This window comes from Chelonoidis abingdonii, chromosome 17, assembly GCF_003597395.2.
Source record: "Chelonoidis abingdonii isolate Lonesome George chromosome 17, CheloAbing_2.0, whole genome shotgun sequence".
Taxonomy (NCBI): domain Eukaryota; kingdom Metazoa; phylum Chordata; order Testudines; family Testudinidae; genus Chelonoidis; species Chelonoidis abingdonii.
Window position 1 is genome coordinate 10,177,501 of NC_133785.1, and position 20,925 is coordinate 10,198,425.

The following is a 20,925-nucleotide window of genomic DNA, read 5'->3' on the forward strand; positions in this document are numbered from 1 at the left end:
AGAGGGAGACTCCCTTCCTTTTCCCTTTGTGTTCCAATAGCTGCTGTCTGTCCTTCTGTGGATTAATTAAGGGGTGGCGCCCCCGCCCCGAGGCCAGGCAGTGCAGACCCCCTGGGTTTAGCTAAGATGCCCTGTTGTGCTGGGTGCTGCACAAACCATAACTCAGATCAGGATCCCTATGGTGCTAGGTGCTTCAGATACAAAGTGAGAGAGTACCTACTAGGAAGGGCCTACATGCTGCCCACAGCTGTGTGGGCGTTACTCAAGCAAAGCCAGGACTCAGCAGGTGCCTGAGTTGCCATTGGGCCCAGATGCAAAGGACTTCCTGCTCAAGGCAAAAGCAATGCAGAGCCCTAGAACTGTTGAGCAAACAGTGCTGGGCGGGCTGAGAGGAAGTGAAGGGCGGGGGGTGGGGGGGAGGGTAAGGGAAACGCCTTGGGCTAGAGCAACTGGCTGGAGTGATTTGACAGCAGGCACGCTGGAGAGGGATACAGAGCCCAGGCTGGATCCCTATCGGTGCTAGTTGAGCTAACAGTGAGCTAACAGCTCCGGAGAGAACCCACACCTGGATCGGTAAGGGGCTGGCTGCGCGGTGGTGGTGGGAGGTTCTGCTTTACAGTGCCTTGGCAGGTCCCACTCCATCTGTTCCCCCACACGAGTTTGCCACGTGCCCTTATGCATAATCATCCACTGAAGTGGAAGAGGGGACCCCAGTTTGGGTGGGAGTTGGGTACCGGCTACATAGAGGTGTGATCTAGCTAGATGCATGGCACTTCCTACCCAGCCATGGGAGAATTCCTTGTGGGTAGCTGAAAGGATGTGGGGAGCTGTCCCTGGGGCCAGGCCTCACTCTTTGGGTGCCTGGCTCTCTACTTCTGGGGCTCCTGGCATTTACCCACCTGCTGATTTGTATCAGCCCTTGTGGCCTTCAGCTATGAGCTAGGGATCGGGGTAAATTGATTGGGTATCAATCTGGGGGATGAAGGGTCAGGATCCCTGGGTTCTGTCACCAGCTCTGGTTGGGGAGTGAGAACTAATGAGTTGGGAAGGATTGGTGGTGTGTCCCCCCGCTACCCCACCCCACCCCACCCCACCATGGTCAGCAATGGGCCCAGGAGTCCTGAATCTCAGCCCTCTCTCTCTAACCAACTAGACCCCCCTTTCCTCCCTGTGTTGGGGATAGAATCCATGAGTCCTGACCCTGGGTCTCTGGCCTGATCAGCTGTTTGCAGGACAGACTCCCCAGGGCCCACCCAGCACCACCTCTCTCCTGCCGGACTGGGATTCCTTGGCTCCCATCTAGCCTGGGATCCTGTGCCCTGCAGCCCCTGAGCACAACACTGGGCCAGCCTAGTGCTGCTGTATGGGAGCAGTGGTACAGCTATTTCTGCCTCTTGCCTCCCCTCTATGCTTGGGAGGAAAGCAAATCCTCTCCCTCTGTGTAATGGGCAAAGGTGGGACATGTCCCTTGCTGAACTGTGGAGTTGTTCTCATCCCTTCATCTCCTTGTACCACCCCAGTGCTCCTGACCCACTGACAGAAAAAAGGACAAGCCCCACCCTTGTTACACTGACAATTGAAGCTGGGGATAGAACTCGAGAGTCCTATCATGTCTCCCTTCTGACCCTTGCGCTGCACTCATTCCAGGGCTCGTCATGGCTGGGCTGAAGACGGCGAGTGGGGATTACATCGATGCCTCCTGGGAGCTGAGCGTGGCTGTGGAGGAGCTGGGGCCTGAGGCTGAGCCCCTCACCCTGCGAGTCACCGGAGATGTGCACATTGGGGGCGTCATGCTGCAGATTGTGGATAAGATCAGTGAGTGTGGGGTCCCCCTGCTGCTGTGGGTTACATGTAGGGGTGTCCTCTCCCATTAAATACCCTCCCCACTTCTCCCCATAACGGGTGAGCCCCTGCATGGATGGTGGCGTTCTGTTCCTTTAAATCTCGCTGCTGCACTTCTCCTTCCAGTAGCCACCAACTTCCTGCTGTGGGATTCCCAGCATCATCCATCTTAGCATCAGAGGGGGGCGTGGGGGATTCCCCAACCCTCTACCCTAGGGCACCTCAAATTCCCAGTCCCCCCAGCCCAGAGCTGGGAATGGAACTCAGGACTCCTGACTCCCAGCCCCTTGCTCTAACCACTAGACCCCAATCCCTGCTGTTCCTGCCAGTCTCACATGATGCAGGCTGAGTCATGGCCCTGGTGCAGGGAAGTGACTCCGAATCACCCAGTTCCACCCTCAGTTCCTCCCTCTCCCCTCCTACTCTGTGTAGGATCAGGGTCTGGCTGGGGCACTGCCTCCCCGATTACCCCAGAATTGCCCTCTGTGTCAGGGAGACAAGCACCTGCCATCTGTCGGCATGGGGGTTACCCAGGGGGTGGGCCAACCCTGGAACGCCTGGCTGGGCTCTAGTCTGCCCAGTTGTCTATCTTTTAGGTGTTAGTGATCCATCTGTCCATTTCACACCGTCCGTCCCCCTCCATCCATCCATCCATCCATCCATCCATCCGTCTCCACGTCTCCCTCTCCTGTACTCCCCTACAGTGTCTGCCCCTCCCCCCATCTCCCCACTCCCCTAGGTACCAGCGAGGGAGAGGCCTGGGGCCTGGTGTGAGGGGGCGCGCAGGGACCAATCCAACAGGAAGTGACTCCTTATCTGCCCAGGACACAAGGTGGGCCTGTGCCATGTCTTCCTGTGGCCAGTCTATGTGGTATGGGGACCTTCTCCTGGCAGTGCCTGATAGCAGCTGTAGCTGCTGCTGCTGCTGGAGACTGTGAGGCCCATACCCTGGATGGACGCTGATAAGGGGCCAGCTAGCCAGAGCCTATGGCTATAAATAGCCTTCAGGGCTTGGGATTCTATTCCTGGCTCTGGGAGGGGAGGGGGAATTTAATGGGTTAGAGATGAGTGGGCTGCAAATCAGGACACCTGGGTTCTCTCCGAACTCCAGGAGGAGAATGGGATCTAGTGGTTAACATGGGGGAGCCAGAACCCTGCCCCAGTAACCATGGCTCTGGTTTAGACGTCTTTACTTGTATTGTGTGTGACTTGCACAGTTCAGCTCCTGGAGTTGCAGCATCCTCTTTATACTGGGAACTACCTATTGTGTCCCACCCTGAGGTGGCACTGGCTGCATCTCAGCGCTGGGCGAGGGGTCCCAGTATAACCAGCCCCCATACCCCACGCCAGAGATGGCTGCATCTCAGCACCAGACAAAGGGTCCCTGTGCAAACTACTGTGTTCTGCCCCCAGAGGTGAAGCAGAACTGGTCAGACCACGCTCTCTGGTGGGAGCAGAAGAAACTCTGGCTGCTCAAGACCAACTGGACCCTGGATAAGTACGGGCTGCAGGCAGACGCCCGTCTACGCTACACACCTCAGCACAAACCTGTGCGGCTGCAGCTACCCAACCGGCGGATGATCCGTGTCCACGCCAGCTTCTCTGAGCCTGTCTTCCGTGCTGTGGCTGGCATCTGCCGGGTGCTGAGTGAGTGCCCAGGAGGCGGTGGGGCATAGATGGGCCCAGGGTGGAGAAGGATGTAGACATTGAGGGTGAGCATCAGGGAGGGGCAGGAGTTGTGGAGGAGGGAAGGGCAAATGTGCAGGGGGTAGGGGTTGTAGAGGTGCGTGCGGGGGCAGTGCTTAAAGAACTCTGGAAAAAGTGCCTGAGGAGTCATGACAAATTAGTGACATCATATTTACCTAGCTCCCGGGGCTCTTCTCCCCGTCTGCCCCTTCCAAGGTGGGGAGTACGAGCATAGACAGGCCACTGTCTGGGGTGAGGAGGTGACCCGAGGAGCAGGGGTCGGGAAGGTGTGCAGGGGGAGAGGAGCGCAGAGGAGTACAAAGAGGTGAGGGGAGGGGTTGGGAGTGAGGAAAAGTAGGGAGAAAACCCTGGGTGGGCACGGGGAGGCGGGATGGGACTTTTGGGAGAGAGGGGCAGGGGATCCAGACAGATGGAATGAGGGGAAGATGGGGGAAGACACCCTTACTGGGGAGCTCCCTCACCCCATGTCCTCTTCCCCCCCAGCTATCCGGCATGCTGAGGAGCTTTCACTGCTGCGGGCGCCTGAGGAGAAGGATAAGAAGAAGCGGAAGGGGCCGGTGCTGGGGACAGAGGATGAGTTTGACCTAAGTGGGGTGGTGCTGCCAGCCAGTGAGTGTGGGCGAGGGGGGTGGGCAGCGGTGTGTGAGTGCACTCTCCTGCAAGTGCTGGGGTGAGCGTTCATGCTAGTGCATTAATATGAGTGCCTGTGAGTGCCCTCGTGTGCTCGTGCCAGAGGGTATATGCACTAGTGAACAAGAGCACTGGTGTGAGAGGCTGCCCTTCTGTGTGTGCCCCCGGCGGTGTGTGTCTGCCTGGGCACCGCTAACCCGCCTTGTGCACAGAGCAGCAGCCCTCCCTTTTCTCACAGGTGCAGAGCAGCAGCCGTTCCGGGGGATGCCGGCTCATTTCTCGGACAGCCCCGCCACTGAGGCCTGTTACCGGATGCTGTCAGTGAGCTGGACCGGCCTGACCCCCGAGCACGTGCTGAAGATGCCTCGGCCCAGCAATCTCATGGAAAAGGCCCAGATCAACAGCCGGTGAGAGGAGCTGCGGGTTGGGATTGAGGGGCACTGAGAGAACTGACGGAGAGGGGGCAGAGAGCTGCTCATGCTGGTCTTGTGCCTGGGGGCAGCACCACAGCTGCGTCCCGTCATGGATTTCCAGGGTGCTTTGTACCCTCAGCCTTTTATACTATCACCTCAAACGGTGCCCGGGCCATGGAGTTAGGATGAGCCCGTGATTCCAGCACGCCTAGGCGGGGCCCTGGGCTCCAGCCCCCCATGTCTCTCTGTATCTCCCCAGCGGTTCCTCTGTGTTCAGTTCCCTGCAGCAGCCCAGTGCAACCTGTTCAGAGCAAGCCAGCGTTTACTAGTCCCCTGGGATCCAGCATCACGGGGTCCTTAGCTCAACGCAGAAAGCCAGGCTCAGCCCAGAGTCCATGCTGGCAGCCACCTGCCCTGTTCCCTAGGCTCCTGCCAGACTCCCCTGGTTTCTGGCTGGGGTCTCACTCCTAGACCAGGGTGGAGTGTTACCCTTAGTATCCAAAAGTGAACTCTCCCTCCTCCATCGCCTGCACGAGCCCCATCACTGCTGAGCCCTTGGGGGGCACCCCACGCTAGGCAGATCTTCTGTTCCAGGGCGTGCGGAGAGCTGACCCTGACCTGCCTTATGAATGCTACTTGGGCAGCCCAGTTCCTAGCCCAGGCTTGCCTGGCAGAGCTTCCCACAGCTGCTGCCAGGGGATGCAGTTTCGCCCCACGTGGGAGAGCTCGGCTAGCAGAATCACTCTCTAGCTACGGCGGCCAAAGCCCTTCCATGCTGGGATCAGGGCATCTGCACAGGGATGCATGCTGTGCAGAGACACTGCCCGCTCCTTCCCAGCCCAGCTCCCAAGCTCTGCCGGGCTAAGTGTGGGCCAGGCTGGAGCCGCCTCCTGTCTCCTGATCTCCAACTGCCTGCTGCTGGGGTCACACATGTTCAGCCTCCCTTGGGTGGCCAGCGGGGGTCCTGGTATCGCTCCAAGGTTCCCTGCCTAGGGACAGTTCTTGATGGTGCATTCTCCCCCCACTCCCTGTCCAAGCTAGAGAGACCCACAGCCATCCCCTCTCCTCTGCCCTAGATGGGAAGGTAACCCCTTCCTGCCCAGGGGCTGGCAATCCCAAGTGGGTGGGGAAACTGAGTCATGCCTGTTCTTACAAATATGACAATTCCCATGTTCCCCTCCAGGTGGCTGAGCTCCTCACGGTCGCTGATGCAGCAGGACGTGCGGGAGAACGAGCAGCTCTGGCTGCGGTTCAAATATTACAACTTCTTTGACCTGGAGCCCAAGGTGGGACGTCCCTGTGCCTCTTCCCCCTGGGCTCTCCTGTCGGTCCTTCATTCCCCAAACACAGCCAGCCTGTCCTGGTTACTTCATGCAGGAGCCGAAGCGGGGACCCCCAACCCTTGCCACATTCCATGACTTCTCCCCACACTCTCCCTTCCCTCCTCAAACCAAACCTACCCTGACTTTTTGGATCTGGAGCCCAGGACCCCTCATCCCCCGACCGAACTCTCCTCCCTCCACACCCTCCCCTGCTCCTCCCCCTTAATTTCCCCCATTGACCCCTAACCCCCACCCACCTTTCCTGTCCCCCGTGCTGCAGTATGACGCGGTGCGCATCACCCAGCTGTACGAGCAGGCACGCTGGGCTGTGCTGCTGGAGGAGACCGAAAGTACCGAGGAAGAGATGATGGTCTTCGCTGCCCTGCAGGTACTGGAACTCTGCCCTGCCAGGCCCCCGCCCCCTAGCTAGGCCAGGATCTACCTCCCCCTGCTGGGCTGGGATCCCCCCCTCACCTACAAGGGATCCCCCCAACAGTCAGGCTGGGATCCATCCCCTTACCTCCCCTCACATGAAGCACTTGCAACTAGCCAGGATCCATCCCTTCCCCTGCCATGGAACACTCCCGCCTACCCCACAGTCAGGCTGGGATCTATCTTCTCCACAGCTTGCCCAGTGGGGCCAGGACTAACCATCTCTGGAGCCCTCCCACCCAGCTGGGCTGGAATCCATCTGTCCCCCAAGCACTCCCTCCTAGTGGGGATCTAGCCCCTCCCTCCTATAGGGCACCCCTACCCGATATATTTCCACACCCCACCCCCAGCTGGGCTGGGGTCTGTCTTCCCCAGAGCTCACCCAGTAGTGCCAAGTCTAACTACCCCTAGAGCTCTCCCACCTGGGTGAACAAGGATCTGTTCCCCCAGGTCAAGCCAGTGGGTCAATCCCATGGGGGGCGCTATCTGGGTGGAGTGAAGATCTCCCTCCCCCTTATCCTCAACTAACCTGCCTCCCCATGCCCTCCAGTATCACATCAACAAGCTGTCCCTGAGTGCTGACCCCACAGAGACAGCTGGGGAGCAAGGCATGGATGACCTGGACTCAGCCCTGTCCAACCTCCAGGTCAAGCTGGAGGGGAGGACATCAACCTCGGACATGCTGGTAAGGGGGCGGGGGAACGGTGAGGGGCACCAGCAGAGCTGTGGGAGGGCCTAGGTTGGAATATCAGGAGGCTGCAGGATTGAGGGGCATTGGGAGGCTGGGCTGGAGTAGCAGCGGGTGACTGTGTCTCGATCTCCTGGCAGGAAAATCTCACCACCATCCCTGAGCTGAAGGATTATCTCCGGATATTCAGGTGAGCCCCAGACTCTCTCATCCTCACTATGGAGGCGGGGGCTGGGAGTCAGGATTCCCCTGCTCTGGGAACAACGTGGGGTCTAGTGCTCAGTTCCAATAACATGCCTGACCCCATCCCCCAAACTGTCCTCTTGCATCTGCCCCATGTCACAGCTCAGGGTTCAAGGGGGACTGTGTGCATCTCCCACACCTGGGTGGTGCCTGACTGTGCCCCTTCCACCTTGGCACTGACTCCCCCCTTCATAGGCCCCGCAAGCTGACGCTCAAGGGCTACAAGCAGCACTGGGTGGTGTTCAAAGAGACCACCATCTCCTACTACAAGAGCCGCGACGAGGCGTTAGGTGAGCCCGTGCAGCAGCTCAATCTCAAGGGTAAGTACGGCATCCCTTTCCCCTGGCATGTCTTCTCCTCTGCACCCTCCCGATCAGACTGATGGGCTCATCCAGCCCCTCTGTGTCCCAGCTCGCACAAAGCCTGCGGCTTCAGAGAACTGAGCGTAAGCCTTCCCTCAACACTGAGCTCCCCTCACCAGGCAATGCTGGGCGGGATTCCCCCCACGTATATTCCACCTGCAGCACGAGGGTCTCTTGCTGTCAGTACCTAAGGTGCAAGTGAATCCCTTTTCCTAGAGAAACATCAAATCCTCTCTATTTCAACCTCCTGGGTCCTTTGCACTCCAGTAGCAGCGAGTTCCACAGCTAACTGAAAGCAAAAGGACGGGATTTTCTTTTCTGGACCCTGCCATTCGCAGCCAGTCAATGGCCTCTGGCATCAACTAACAGCCAGATCTAATCTCCCTAAAGCCTTGGCCTCCCTAAAACTCCAGTGGCAAGTAGTTCCATAGGTCAACACAGAGGCGAGAGATTGTCCTCCAGCTCCATGGGATTTTGAGGTGTTTTTTGCAGCCACACTAAAGCATTTTAATTACCAGATGTGCTGCATTCCACTCCCCCCACCCCCAATTTCAGGCTGTGAGGTGGTACCGGACGTCAACATCTCAGGCCAAAAGTTCTGCATCAGACTGCTGGTGCCATCTCCGGAGGGGATGAGCGAGGTGTACCTGCGCTGTGACGACGTAAGTTGGGGGATAGAAGTGGGATTGGACTATGGGGTGGGTGGGTGCCATGGGATTATACTGGGACTGTGGGGTAGGATGACCAGACAGCAACTGTGAAAAATCGGGATGGGAGTGGGGAGTAATAGGCACCTATATAAGACAAAGCTCCAAATATCAGGACTGTCCCTATAAAATCGGGACATCTGGTCACCCTACTGTGGGGTGGGTAGGTGAAGTGGAATTATACCCTGGAGTCACATTGGAGGATGCATTTGGGATGTACCATGTAGGAAGAGGGTTGTGCGGAGTGAGAAGGCAGTGGGATTACACCATAAAAGGAGGGCTGCGGTGGGGCTATACTGGGGGAAGGGGCTGTGAATTGGTGGGTGAATGGGATTATCCTCTAGAAAAGGGCTGCAGGCTCTATACTGCTGGCTACTGAGATGCATTGCAGCGGTGGTCCCCGCTGGGGGTCTTTAGTGCCTCTCCCTCCTTTAACCCCCTCCCTTCCTTTCTCTTCCCTCCCCCCCCCCACCCCTCCGCAGGAGCAGCAGTATGCCCGCTGGATGGCAGGGTGCCGGCTGGCAGCCAAGGGCCGGACCATGGCAGACAGCACGTATCAGTCTGAGGTGCAGAACATCCTGTCCTTCCTGCAGCTGCAGAGAGCCAGTCCTGACGCACCCGTGGCCCCCGATGCTGAGGCCATGGGCACCCAGTGGCTGGTGTCCCCCCGCTACCAGAAGAAATTCAAGCCCAAACAGGTAGGTGGGGGTTGGGGCAGCAACCCCAACTGAGCTCCCTGGCACACTCCCTGGCACCCAGCATGGAGTCAACACTGACTGCAAGAGGAGACACCCCCTATAGCACAGCTCCCCTTAGTGCTTCACTTGGATAGTGGGGACAGCACTAACTGCAAGGGCAGAGCCCCCTCTGCTGAGCCATCCACGCTGCTCTGCTCCCTGCAGCACAGTGCCCCCTGCTGAGCCACCCACCCTGCCTTGCTGCCTGCAGCACAGCACGCCCTACTGCTGCACTTGGGTAATGGGGCCAGCAATGACTGAGGGGAGCACCCCCCAGCACCATCCTCCCGGTGATCAGACCTGGAACATACTGAAACACTGACTCATGTCTCCTGCCCACAGTTAACCCCACGCATCCTGGAAGCCCATCAAAACGTGGCCCAGCTCTCACTCACCGAGGCCAAGATGAGGTTTATCCAGGCCTGGCAGTCACTGCCTGATTTCGGCATCTCCTACTTTGTGGTCAGGTGAGGCACCCCTCCCCACAGAACCAAGGAGTCCTGACACCCTCCCCCACCCCCCCGGCTCTAATCACTGGACCCCACTTCACTCCCCTACAGAGCCAGGGATAGAACCCAGAAGTCCTGACGCCCAGCCCCTTCACTCTACCCCCAACCCACTCAACCTCACTCCTCTCCCCACTGAGCTAGGGATAGAAACCAAAGTCCTGACCCCCAGCCCGTCCTGCTCTAATCCATAGATTGCCACCCCCCACCCCCAAACTGCAGTGCAACCCAGGAGTCCTGACCCCCAATCTCTCCATGCTCCGCAGGTTCAAGGGCAGTAGGAAGGATGAGATCCTGGGGATCGCCAATAATCGTCTGATCCGAATTGACCTGGCTGTGGGAGACGTGGTAAAGACCTGGCGGTACAGCAACATGCGCCAGTGGAATGTCAACTGGGACATCCGTCAGGTCAGTGCAGAGAAGCGGGTGCTGGGGCCTATTAGGAGCATGCCAAGCCATCATGGAATCTGGCACAGGGAGAGAGGGTGTAGGGGAATGCCCTAGGAGACACAATTGTATTGGGTCATCTTCTCCTCTCCAGTGCCTGTGCAGGTTGGAGGCTGGGCTCCAGGACTCCTGGAGTTCCTTGCCTGGCTCTGGGAGGTGAGTGGGTCTACAGAATCACAGAAATGTAGGGCTGGAAGGGACCTTGAGAGGTCACCAAGTCCTGCCCACTGTGCTGAGGCAAGACCAATAAACCTCCACCATCCCTGACAAGTGTTTGTCAGACCTGTTCTTAACCTCCAGTGATGAGGATTCCACAACCTCCCTTGGAAGCCTGTCACAGAGCTTAATTGCCCTTAGTCAGAAAGTTTTTCCCTAATGTCTGACCTGAGTCTCCCTTGCTGCAGATTAAGGATGACTTCTTATCCTGCCTTCAGGGACCACGGAGAACAATTCACCACCATTCTCTTTGTAGTAGCCTTTAACAAATTGGAAGACTATTAGCAGGTGCCCTCAGTCGTCTTTTCTCATAACTAAACAAGCCCAGTGTTTTTAACCTTTCCTCCTAGGTCAGGGTTTCTAAACCTTTTGGCATTTTTGTAGCTCTGCTCTGAACTCTCTCCAGTTTGTTCTCATCTTTCCTAAAGTGTGCTGCCCAGAACCAGGCACAGTACTGCAGCTGAGGCCTCCCCAGTGCCAAGTAGAGAAGGACAATTATTTCCCATATCTTACATGCAACACTCTCTCTTGCAACACCCCAGAATATTAGCCATTTCTGCAGCTGCTGACTCATGTGCAATGTGTGATCCATTGTAATCCTCGCATCCTTTTCAGCAATATGGCCACGTAGTCAGTTCCTTCTCATTTTGTAATTGTGCATTTGATTTTTTCCCCCAAAGAGTTTTGCACTTGCCTTTATTGAATTTCATCTTGTTGATTTCAGACCAATTCTCTAACTTGTCAAGGTGATTTTTAATTCTAAGCCCGTACTCCAACGTACTTGCAACCCTTCCCAGATTGGTGTCATCTGCAAATTTTATAAGCATAAAATTTATCCATTATCCAAGTCATTAATGAACATATTGAATAGTACTGCAGCCAGTACTGACCCCTGTAGTGCCCCACTAGATATACCCTCCCAGTTCAACCGTGAAACATTAACTACTCTGAGTACAGTCTTTCAACCAGTTGTGCACCTACCTTATAGTAATTTCATTTAGACATTCCCCTAGTTTGCTTATTAGAATGTCACGTGGGACTATGTCAAAAGCTTTACTAAAATAAAGATAGACCATCTCTGCTGCTTCCCTCCCCATCTACTAGACCAGTAATCCTGACCACGAAGGAAATTAAGTGAGTTTGGCATGATTCGTTCTTGACAAATCCATGCTGGCTCTTCCTTCTAACCCTATTATCTTGTAACCGATTCTAAGAATGTAAGAGCTGCCCTACTGGGTCAAACCATAGTCTACCTTGCCCAGTATCCTGGGCAACAGTGGCCCATATCAGAGCTTTAGCCAGAGTGTAGAGAACAGGGGAGGCATGGAGTGATCCACCCCTATCTTCCATTCCTGGCTAGTGGTGATCAGAGGTTTAGGGTCACCCCGAGCATAAGGTTACGTCCCTGGCCATGTTGGCGAATAGTCATCGATGGACCTATCCACCGCTAACTTATCCAGTTCTTTTTGGATTCCAGTTATACTTTTGCCCATCACAGCATCCCACGGCAATGAGTTCCACAGGTTAGCTGTGCATTGTGTGAAAAAGTACTTCCTCTTGTTTGTATTAAATCTGCTGCCTAGTAACTTCATCTGGCGACCCCTGGTTTTTGTATTGTGGGAAAAGGTAAAGAACACTTTCCTATTCACTTTTTCCATGCCATTCATGATTTTATAGACCTTTATCTCTCACACACCCTTAGTTGTGTCTCTTCTAAGCTGAGCAGCCCTAATCTTTAGCCTTTCCATACCCTTAATCATCCCATTAGACTGGTGAGCCATGACTTCTCTTCACAAAAGCTATGTTGATTCTTCCCCCAGTAAAGTGTGTTTATCTCTTTAACTGATAATTGTGTTCTTTACTATAGTTTCTACCAATTTGCCTGGTACTGACATTAGGTTTACTGGCCTGTAATTGCCAGGATTGCCTCTGGAGCCTTTTTAAAAATTTGCTATTTCATTAGCTATCCTCTAGTCATCTGCTACAGAGGCTGATTTCAACAATAGGTTACATATTACAGTTCTGCAATTTCATATTTGACTTCCTTCAAACTTTTGGGTGAATACCATCTGGGCCTGGTGATTTAATATTGTTTAGTTTTAGTAATATGTGTCAAAACCACCTCTATTGGCACATCCTATGGGGGACAATACTTCCAATTAGTCACCCAAAAAGAACAGCTTGGATTGTGGGTATCTCTCATCTTCTGCTGCAAAGACCCATGCAAAGAATCCATTTAGTGTCTCTGCGATTGCCTTGTTTTCCCTGAGTGTTTCTTTAACACCTTGGTTGTCTAGTGGCCACACTGGTTGTCTAACGTGCTTCCTGCTTCTGATGTACTTAAGAAAATGCTTCTTGTTAGTTTTCACATCTTTAGCAAGTTATCTTTCAATTCTTTTTTGGCCTGTCTTACTACACTTGTACGTTTTACTTGCCAGAGTTTGCATGCCTTCTTATTTTCCCCATTAGAATTTGACTTCCACATTTTGAAGGGTGCCTTTTTCTCTCCAATACTCTGTTGCTTAGCCATGTCTCTTTTGGTTTGGGGTACACATTTAGTCTGAGCCTCTATTATGGTATTTTGAAGCAGTCTCCATGCTGGCTGCAGGACTACCCCCGTGACTGTTCTTTTTAATTTCTGTCTAACATCATTTTTGTATAGTTTCCCTTTTTAAAGTTAAATGTAACCCTGGAGGGGTAGGGTTTTTTTGGTATTTCCCGCCGCTATAAAGATGCTAAATTTAATTACATTATGGCCACTGTTACCAAGCAGTTCAACAATAGTTACTTCTGGGACCACATCCTGTACTCCACTTAGGACTAAATCAAGAATTGCCTCTCCTCTTGTGGGTTACAAGACTAGGTGCACCAGGAAGCGGCCATTTACGGGGGGGGGGTCATCTCTGCATCTCCATTCTGAGGTGACATTTAGCCAGTCAATATGAGGATAGTTGAAATCACCCATTACTACAGTGATTTCTGGTTTTGTAGCCTCTGAAACCTCCATTAGTATTTCACTCTCACGGTCAGTAGTATATTCCTCCTGCTATCCTCTTACTATTCAAGCTTGGAATTTCTACTCAAAGAGATTTTACAGTAGTTTGATTCATTTAAGGTTTTCACTTTTTTTTAAAAAAAACGTAGTGCCACCTCACCCCCAAGAGCGTGACCTACTGTCATTCCTATATATTTCATACCTTGGTATTACCATGTCCTATTGATTTAGCCTCATTTCACCAAGTTTCTGTAATGTCTATGATACCAATATCCTCATTTAATGCCAGCCACTCTAGTTCACCCATCTTAGTATTTAGACTTCTAGCATTAGTATATAAGCCCTTGTACATTTTATTTAGCCGCTTGCCGTTATGTTTAAATGAGAGTCGTATGCTTGACCGTTCCTTACTAGCTCCTATCTGTACTTTACAACTTCTTTTCTATCCTCCATCTTAAGATACTGAGTTTGCCCTTGAATAAATTCATCCCTAAGGGATGTCTCTGGTGAGCCAGGTGCTCCTCCACACCTGTCGGCTTTCCCCCAGCTCTTGGTTTAAAAACTCCTCTACCTTTTTAATTTTACATGTCAGCAGTCTGGTTCCATTTTGGTTAAGGTGGAGTCCATCCTCCCCTGGTACAGGCTACTTCTTCCCCAAAAGGTTCCCCAGTTCCTAACAACACTAAAAGGTGGGAGCCAGGACTCCTGTGTTGTTTTCCCAACCAGACCCTCACTACTGTCCTCTCTCCCAGGTGGCGATTGAATTTGATGAGCACATCAATGTGGCGTTCAGCAGCGTGTCAGCTGGGTGCAATATCGTGCATGAGTACATCGGGGGCTACATCTTCCTGTCCACCCGCTCCACTGACAAGGGCCGGGGCCTCGATGAGGAGCTTTTTTACAAGTTGACAGGGGGCCACGAGGCCCTGTGAGCACTCAGCACTGCTCCCATCTCCTGCTGGGTACCAGGGGGCAACAGGGAGGGGGAAGAGCTGGGGCTAACATTGGCCCCACCCACAGGGGGGGAGCAGCCATCTGTACAATGGACCCCTCACCCACCCATCACAACCGCCTATCCCCAAAACAGCCTCCTCCCCCAACACACCCACCTTCCTCCCCATACAGAACTCAACCAGCCCACCAATCCCTACACACACATTCCCAAGCCCCTCCCCCCATGCACCAAAACCCCAGCCTCCACACACCCAGTTAACCAACCCAGCCACCCCAACACCTCCCCACCTCAAATTCCCAAGACACCCCTTAATCCACCCATCCCGTCTCGTGCCCCCTGCCACCCCAGCACTCCTGCATGTGCTCTTTGGGATGGGGAGTACAGGTCCCCAGCCAACACCCCCTACCCCAGCAGCATGTGTGTGTTTGGGGAAAGGGAGTGCAGCAAATCCAACAGAGAGATGGTTAAAGAAGCTGCAGCAGATGGAACAATAAGGATGTTATTTTACACTGCTCTCTCCTGCCCTGATTCTCCTCCATGTCATGGCCCTGGAGCTGGCTCGGCCCTGTGTGGATCACTCGAGGGGTAGCAGACGCCCTGAAAGACAGAAGGATTCAGAAGGGTGTTAGCAGCAACTGGCTTTCCTGCACCTGCCTGCCCTCGACAACCATGCCAGGGAACGACGGGACCCTCCACCCCACACCGGCCCATGGGCCCTTCTCTGCCATTCCCTGGGAGAGGATCAAAGCCACGGCTGCTTGGAGTCTGCCACGAGTTGCCAGCCAGGCATGTCGGCTGGGACTGCAAACACAGAGTAATAAACCAAGCTCTCACCATGTTGGGCAGGTCTGTGACTCTGTGGAAGGGTGGGAATTGCTCCCCGGACTCCAGGGTTCTATCCCCAGTGTGAGAAGGGAAGGGGAAATGAGTGGGTTAGCGCAAGGGGAGTGGGAGTCGGGACTGCTGGGTCCTACTCCCCACTTGGTTTATGACCTTGGACAAGTCCCTTCACCTCTTTCTAGTGGGTGGGGCTCATGGGGTGATGGAGAGGTCAGAGACTGTCCTACCCCCAATGCCAAGCCCTCTCGAGAAGGTAGGAGGCAGGGTGAGGTAGACTCTTACTGTCAGGCCGGAGCTGCAGGACTCTCTGGAAGTACCGGGGAGGCAGGAGGCCTTCAGCATCACCTGGTGTGAGGATGACACCATTAGCTGAGCGATAGAACTGGATCCCATCTGCAGGGGGAAGCAACACACAGGCACAGGGTCATGGGAACCAGGACACCTGGGTTCTGTCCTCCATTCAGAGCGAGGACTGGGGTTGAGTGGTTAGAGGAGGGGGCTGGGAGCCAGGACTCCTGGGTTCTGCTGCTGAGAAGGTAGGTGCCTCAGTTGGAAGGGTTGAGGAAACTTCTTAGTTTCCACCAGAGACCCATAGACTTTAAGATCAGAAGGGACCATTATGATCATCTAGTCTGACCTCCTGCACAACGCAGGCCACAAAATCTCACCCTGTAACAAACCCCTAACCTATGTCTCAGTTATTGAAGTCCTCAAATCGTGGTTTAAAGACCTCAAGGTGCAGAGAATCCTCCAGCAAGTGACCCGTGCCCCACGCTGCAGAGGAAGGCAACAAACCTCCAGGGAGTCTGCCAATCTGCCCTGGAGGAAAATTCTTTCCCGATCCCAAATATGGCAATCAGTTAAACCCTTTGCATGTTGGCAAGACTCACCAGCCAGCACCCAGGAAAGAATTCTCTGTAGTAACTCAGATCCCACCCCATCTAACATCCCATCACAGACCATTGGGCATATTTACCTGCTAATAATCAAATATGAATTAATTGCCAAAATTAGGCTATCCCATTATACCATCCCCTCCATAAACTTATCAAGCTTAGGGCTGGTCTACACTACGGGAAAAATCGATCTTAGATACGCAACTTAGATACAGTAATTCACGTAGCTGAAGTCGAATATCTAAGATCGGATTACTCACCCGTCCTCACTGCGCGGGATCGATGTCCGCAGCTCCCCCTGTCGATTCCAGAACTCCATTGGGGTTGGTGGAGTTCCAGAATCAATATAAGCGTGCTTGGGGATCGATATATCGCGTCTAGATGAGACGCGATATATCGATCCCCGAGCAATCAATTGTAACCTGCCGATACGGCGAGTAGTGTAGACATAGCCTTAGTCTTGAAGCCAGATATGTCTTTTGCCTCCACTACTCCCCTTGGAAGGCTGTTCCAGAACTTCACTCTTCTAGTGGTTAGAAACCTTTTGTCTAATTTCAAGTCTAAACTTCCTAGTGTCCAGTTTGTACCCCTTTGTTCTTGTGTCCACATTGGTACTAAGCTTAAATAATTCCTCTCCCTCCCTGATATTTATCCCCCCATCCCCTTACTCACCTGCCAGCGCCTGGGGCCCATCGATCACTATAGCAACATCACAGTCCTGCCTCATCCCTGTGGATCAATAGTCAAAGAGGTGGTCAAAAGTGGGCTATGGGGAGCAACTCCTAGATCCACCTCCATCCCCCCTGCTGACTGGGCTTTGTACACAGAACCACCAGTGTCCCTTGGGATCATAGCCCCTCCACCCCCAAAGAGAGCTCCCCACTACTGCACCAGGGACAGGGGGGCAGGACTCCTGGGTTCTCTCCCCAGTACAGCGTGCATACTGACCGCTGAGGATATGTCCATCTCCAGGCAGCCCAGGTGCTAGGTGGATATGGTTGCGCCCCATGCGGGAAAGGCCCCCTCGGCAGATGGCTGGCCAGTGCCGTAGGTAAGTGCCATGGGCCATGGTCTGGGGTAGGGCTGTGGGCTCCAGCAGTGGGATCAGCTCTAGCTCTGACACCTGCTAGTGAGGGAATGGAGGGATATCACAATGGCGCTTCTGGCCTAGGGTCCCTTTTTGTGCTCCCCTTAGCCCCCATTCTCTTGCCCCTTCTTATGTCCAAGGTGCCCCTGCTCCCCATCCCATGAAGCAAGGATCCTGTCCTTCCCCCTTACTCCTCATCCTGGGAGAATGAGGATCCTGCTCTGACCCATCCCGTGCGCTCTAAGGCCCCAGGTTGTAGGATTCACACTGCCCACTCAATCCCCCCCCCACTTCTCCAGAAGAGGGGTCCCTCTCTGCTACCCACCACCTCTCCCCCAGCACCTGCAGTGAGTGCCCCTGGTTGGCGCGGATCTGCAAGCGCCCGTCACTAGGGTGGGGGCGCAGGGCAAAGCGGCGCTTCTCGTTAGTCTCCACAACGTGTCGCACATCAGCCACAGAGACACCCCCAAAGCGGGGCAGGCTTAGCAGGGCAGCCACATCTACGAACCCATCTGGGGAGGAGAGACAGATGAGACCAGCTAGGCTGAGACCTGCCCCCTCCCCACACCCTGACAGGCTAGGCCAAGTCCTGCTGCCCCACCACCTTGTCCTCTCCCACCCCCATGATGGGCTAGGCTGAGACCTGCCCCATCCCTACACCCCGAGGGGCTAGGCCGAGACCTGTCCTCTAGCTCACCCTGCCCCTATCCCCACACCCAGATGAGCTAGGCAGAGACCTACCCCTTGCTTACCCTGCCCCCATCCCAACGCCCCTGCCCCGTTAATCCTGTCACATCCTACCCATCCCCATAATCAGTGAGGGTGAGACCTGCCCTCCACATGCCCTACCTCAGTGGTCCCAAACCTTTTCCAGGTAGTGGGTGCCAGACAACGAGCCACCGAGGACTGTGGCCGGCGGACAAGCATCCGTCAAAATGCTGCGGAGAAGCAGCAATGTCAAGAGGCAGCATTGCCGAAAATCAACAGCATTTCGGCGGCGATGCCTCTTGATGACACCGCTTTTCGGTGGCATTTTGCCGGTGACACCTCTTGATGATGCAGCATTTTGGTGGATGCTCGTCCGCCAGCCAGTATGTGGGTGCACATAGATACCCAGGCGGGCACCATGTTGGGGGCCACTGTCCTCCCTCCCCCTTGCATCCCTCCCCCAAAGTAACCCATCTTTTCCACAACCAGCGAGGGTGAGATCTGCCCCCTGCATGACCTACCTCATCCTTCCTCCTTGCACAACATCCCTACACCATTGTTCCCCCAACCAGCGAGGGTGAGATCTGCCCCTCCTCACATGCCCTACCAGCCTACCCCATTCCCACACAACTGGCTAGGCCAAGATCTAAACCCCCTTTGCACTCCCAACCAGTGCGGCCAAGACTGACACCGCCTTGCAGCTCCTACTCATCCCTCCAACCTTCACCGGTAAGGCTTAGACCTAACCCATTCTCACATGCTCTAACCCATCCCTCCCCTGATCTACCCCATCTCCCGCCCTCTTAGACCACGTATGCCAAGGCCCATCTAACCCCATCATCTCCCTCTGCAATCCACTGGGGGTGGTTGAGGGAAAAGACCAGCTTGGCCTCCACATGATGCCCTACCCCTTCCCACACGCCTCAGGCTCTCCTCACACCCAACCCAGGGCACTAAGGGGCTGAAGAACCCAGGTGTCCTGGGGCAGTGCCCATGCATTGGCCCTCCAGCAGAGGGCAGGCCAGTTCATGTCAGCACACCCCTGTCCCCAATAACCTGCAGGGGCACACAGCCTCTGGAGCAGAGGGCTGGGATGTTTAGTGCAATGAGTCTGTGGATTGCAGGCCCAGCCCTAGTCCCCTTCTCTGTGCTCTCTCTCCTACCACCTCTGTGGGCACAGGGAGCACATGCACCAATACCAAGTGCCCCCCATGATGACCCCCTGAACTTTCAGGCCCCAGGGCCAGGTAGGAGAGCAAGGGCCAGTGGCAGGCCAGGAATCCCATGTCAGCTATGGGGGGTTGTACCTAAGCAGAGGGTCCCCTGTCTCAGTCCTTTCTGCTGGGGTTCAGTAGCTCTCTCTCCATCGGAGAGGTGCTGTCCTGAAGCCTGTCTGTAGGGCCAGGGGGAGTAGATGCATGGGAGTATGGGTGCAACTTACCAGCACCCATCTCCAGCCCCAGCTGGGCTGCTCCATGACGCAAAACATAGGACAAGGCTTTGGACAGACGGACATCTGGGTTCTGAAAGAGAGATAGGAGAATGGAGGGGGGGGGGGAGTTCATCCCAGAGAGAATCCCACATAACTCCCCCACCACCAGCAGCAGCCTCAGTAGAAAGGGCTGAATGAGCCACTGGGAGCTAGGACTCCTGGGTTCTATTTCCAACTCTGTTAGAGGAGAGGGATCTAATGGGTTAGAGTAGGAGGGCTGGGAGCTAGGACTCCTCGGTTCTGTTCCCAACTCACTCTTAGAGAGGGGTTCCTGTCAGCTCTTGCCACCCCCACCCAACCAAGCCTGAACTGGAGGGGGGAACCCCTCCAAGAAGTCTAGCCATGGAGACAGGTGTCACCAGCTCAGCCATGGGAGAAGACTGGCTGGGGTTTAGAGTCCAGGGCAGGGGAGATTGTGACTAGCTCTAACCTGGTCCTGGTGCCTCTTTCGACTCCCAGACTTCCGACCCCCTCTCCCAGGAGCCCTAGGGAGGGGCTGCTGAGATTCTGCCACCCCTGGATCCATGCTAGTCACTCCCACTCTGCTCCTGCGCTCTCTACAGCCTCAGACTCCCTAGAATGCCCCCAGGCAGTTACCCAGTTCCCAGAATCCCCTCCCACCAATCCCACTCTCCTGCCCCCTCCCCCGAGCTCCCTCCCCCCACCAATCCCACTCTCCTGCCCCCTCCCCCAGAGCCTCGTCCCCTCCCCTCACTAATCCCACTCTCCTGCCCCCTCCTCCCACCAGCAATCCGACTCCCCAGGGCTCTCGCTCCCCTCCTCTTTCTCAGCGCCCCCTTGCCTGGGGCAGTTACCCAGTCCCAGACCAGACCGCCAGTCCCCCATCAACCACAGCTGCAAACTGAACTCAACGACTCCAGCCCCACCCACCAGGCATCATGGGCAAATACGTAGCCAGGAGGCCTAGCTTTGGGGCCGCAAAGGCTTCTGGGAGTTGTAGTCTTCCAGGTAGGACTGGCCAGCCGTGGGAGCCGATCTAGCCCGGTATTCCAGCTCCTACATGCGCCAGCGGCACTTGCTGCGAGCGGAGGGAGACTCCCCTACCGGGCAAAGTGGAATAATCGGGGGGGGGGGGCTATGCCTATAACTGTCTGAGTCGCCCCAGGCCCTCCTATCTGAGCCAGACGGGGCATGTGGGGTAATAGCTCTTTTTGGACCAACTTCCCTTGCTGAAATAGACAAGCTTTCGCAGGGCTCTTCTTCAGGTCATTCTCCCCATCTGCCTGCCTGTCTATCCCTATACCCACCCATCCATCCCCCTCCACCACTCTCTGTCCATCCCCTTTCCCTCTCTACTCTGGGCTGGGCCTGGACCCTGAAGCAGGCCCCGCAGTGCTGCCTGGCCACACACGGTGGCGCCCCACATCCGCTTTGCAGACAGCTCTAGCTCTGGCTGCCAGCTGCTGGATCTCCACTTTGCAAAGGGGGTTTGAAGGGCCAAGGCCCCGCTGCTGAAGGAAGTATCCCAGATGCCAGCCGTGCCATAAGCTGGGGCAGTGGGAGACAGGGGAAAGGGCAGGAAAGGAGGGTGTCAGGGGGGAAATGAAAAAATGGGGTGAAATTAAGAACAGGTAAACTGAGGCTAAGGGTGAGGTACCCCACACTGTGCAATCCACTCCCTGAGCAGGGGCTGGGAGTCAGGACTCCTGGGTTCTATCCTCAGCACAGGCAGGGAGTGA

The 20,925-nt window shown here is 55.1% G+C and overlaps 2 protein-coding genes across 3 annotated transcripts; one reads left to right on the plus strand and one right to left on the minus strand.

Moving 5' to 3' along the window:
- The first annotated feature begins 396 nt into the window (after positions 1-396).
- Positions 397-15,038, plus strand: FERMT3 (FERM domain containing kindlin 3). Its single transcript, XM_032804336.2, has 15 exons — positions 397-573; positions 1,648-1,815; positions 3,256-3,489; positions 4,033-4,158; positions 4,418-4,586; positions 5,776-5,878; positions 6,195-6,302; positions 6,897-7,031; positions 7,175-7,224; positions 7,473-7,597; positions 8,195-8,301; positions 8,829-9,044; positions 9,426-9,550; positions 9,856-9,997; positions 14,000-15,038. The coding sequence occupies exons 2-15, from the start codon at positions 1,656-1,658 to the stop codon at positions 14,177-14,179; spliced, it is 1,980 nt and encodes a 659-aa protein (XP_032660227.1). The 5' UTR covers positions 397-573; positions 1,648-1,655; the 3' UTR covers positions 14,180-15,038.
- TRPT1 (tRNA phosphotransferase 1) lies at positions 14,686-20,027 on the minus strand. 2 transcript variants are annotated; one of them, XM_032804370.2, is made up of 7 exons: positions 19,656-20,027; positions 19,175-19,256; positions 17,368-17,537; positions 16,887-17,061; positions 16,611-16,667; positions 15,325-15,435; positions 14,686-14,799 (listed from the first exon to the last, which is right to left on the minus strand). In XM_032804370.2, the coding sequence occupies exons 1-7, from the start codon at positions 19,749-19,751 to the stop codon at positions 14,777-14,779; spliced, it is 714 nt and encodes a 237-aa protein (XP_032660261.1). In that variant the 5' UTR covers positions 19,752-20,027; the 3' UTR covers positions 14,686-14,776. The 2 variants fall into 2 exon arrangements, with proteins under 2 accessions (XP_032660261.1, XP_032660259.1); XM_032804368.2 differs by having other exon boundaries at positions 16,887-17,064.
- Between the last annotated feature and the right edge of the window lie 898 nt (positions 20,028-20,925).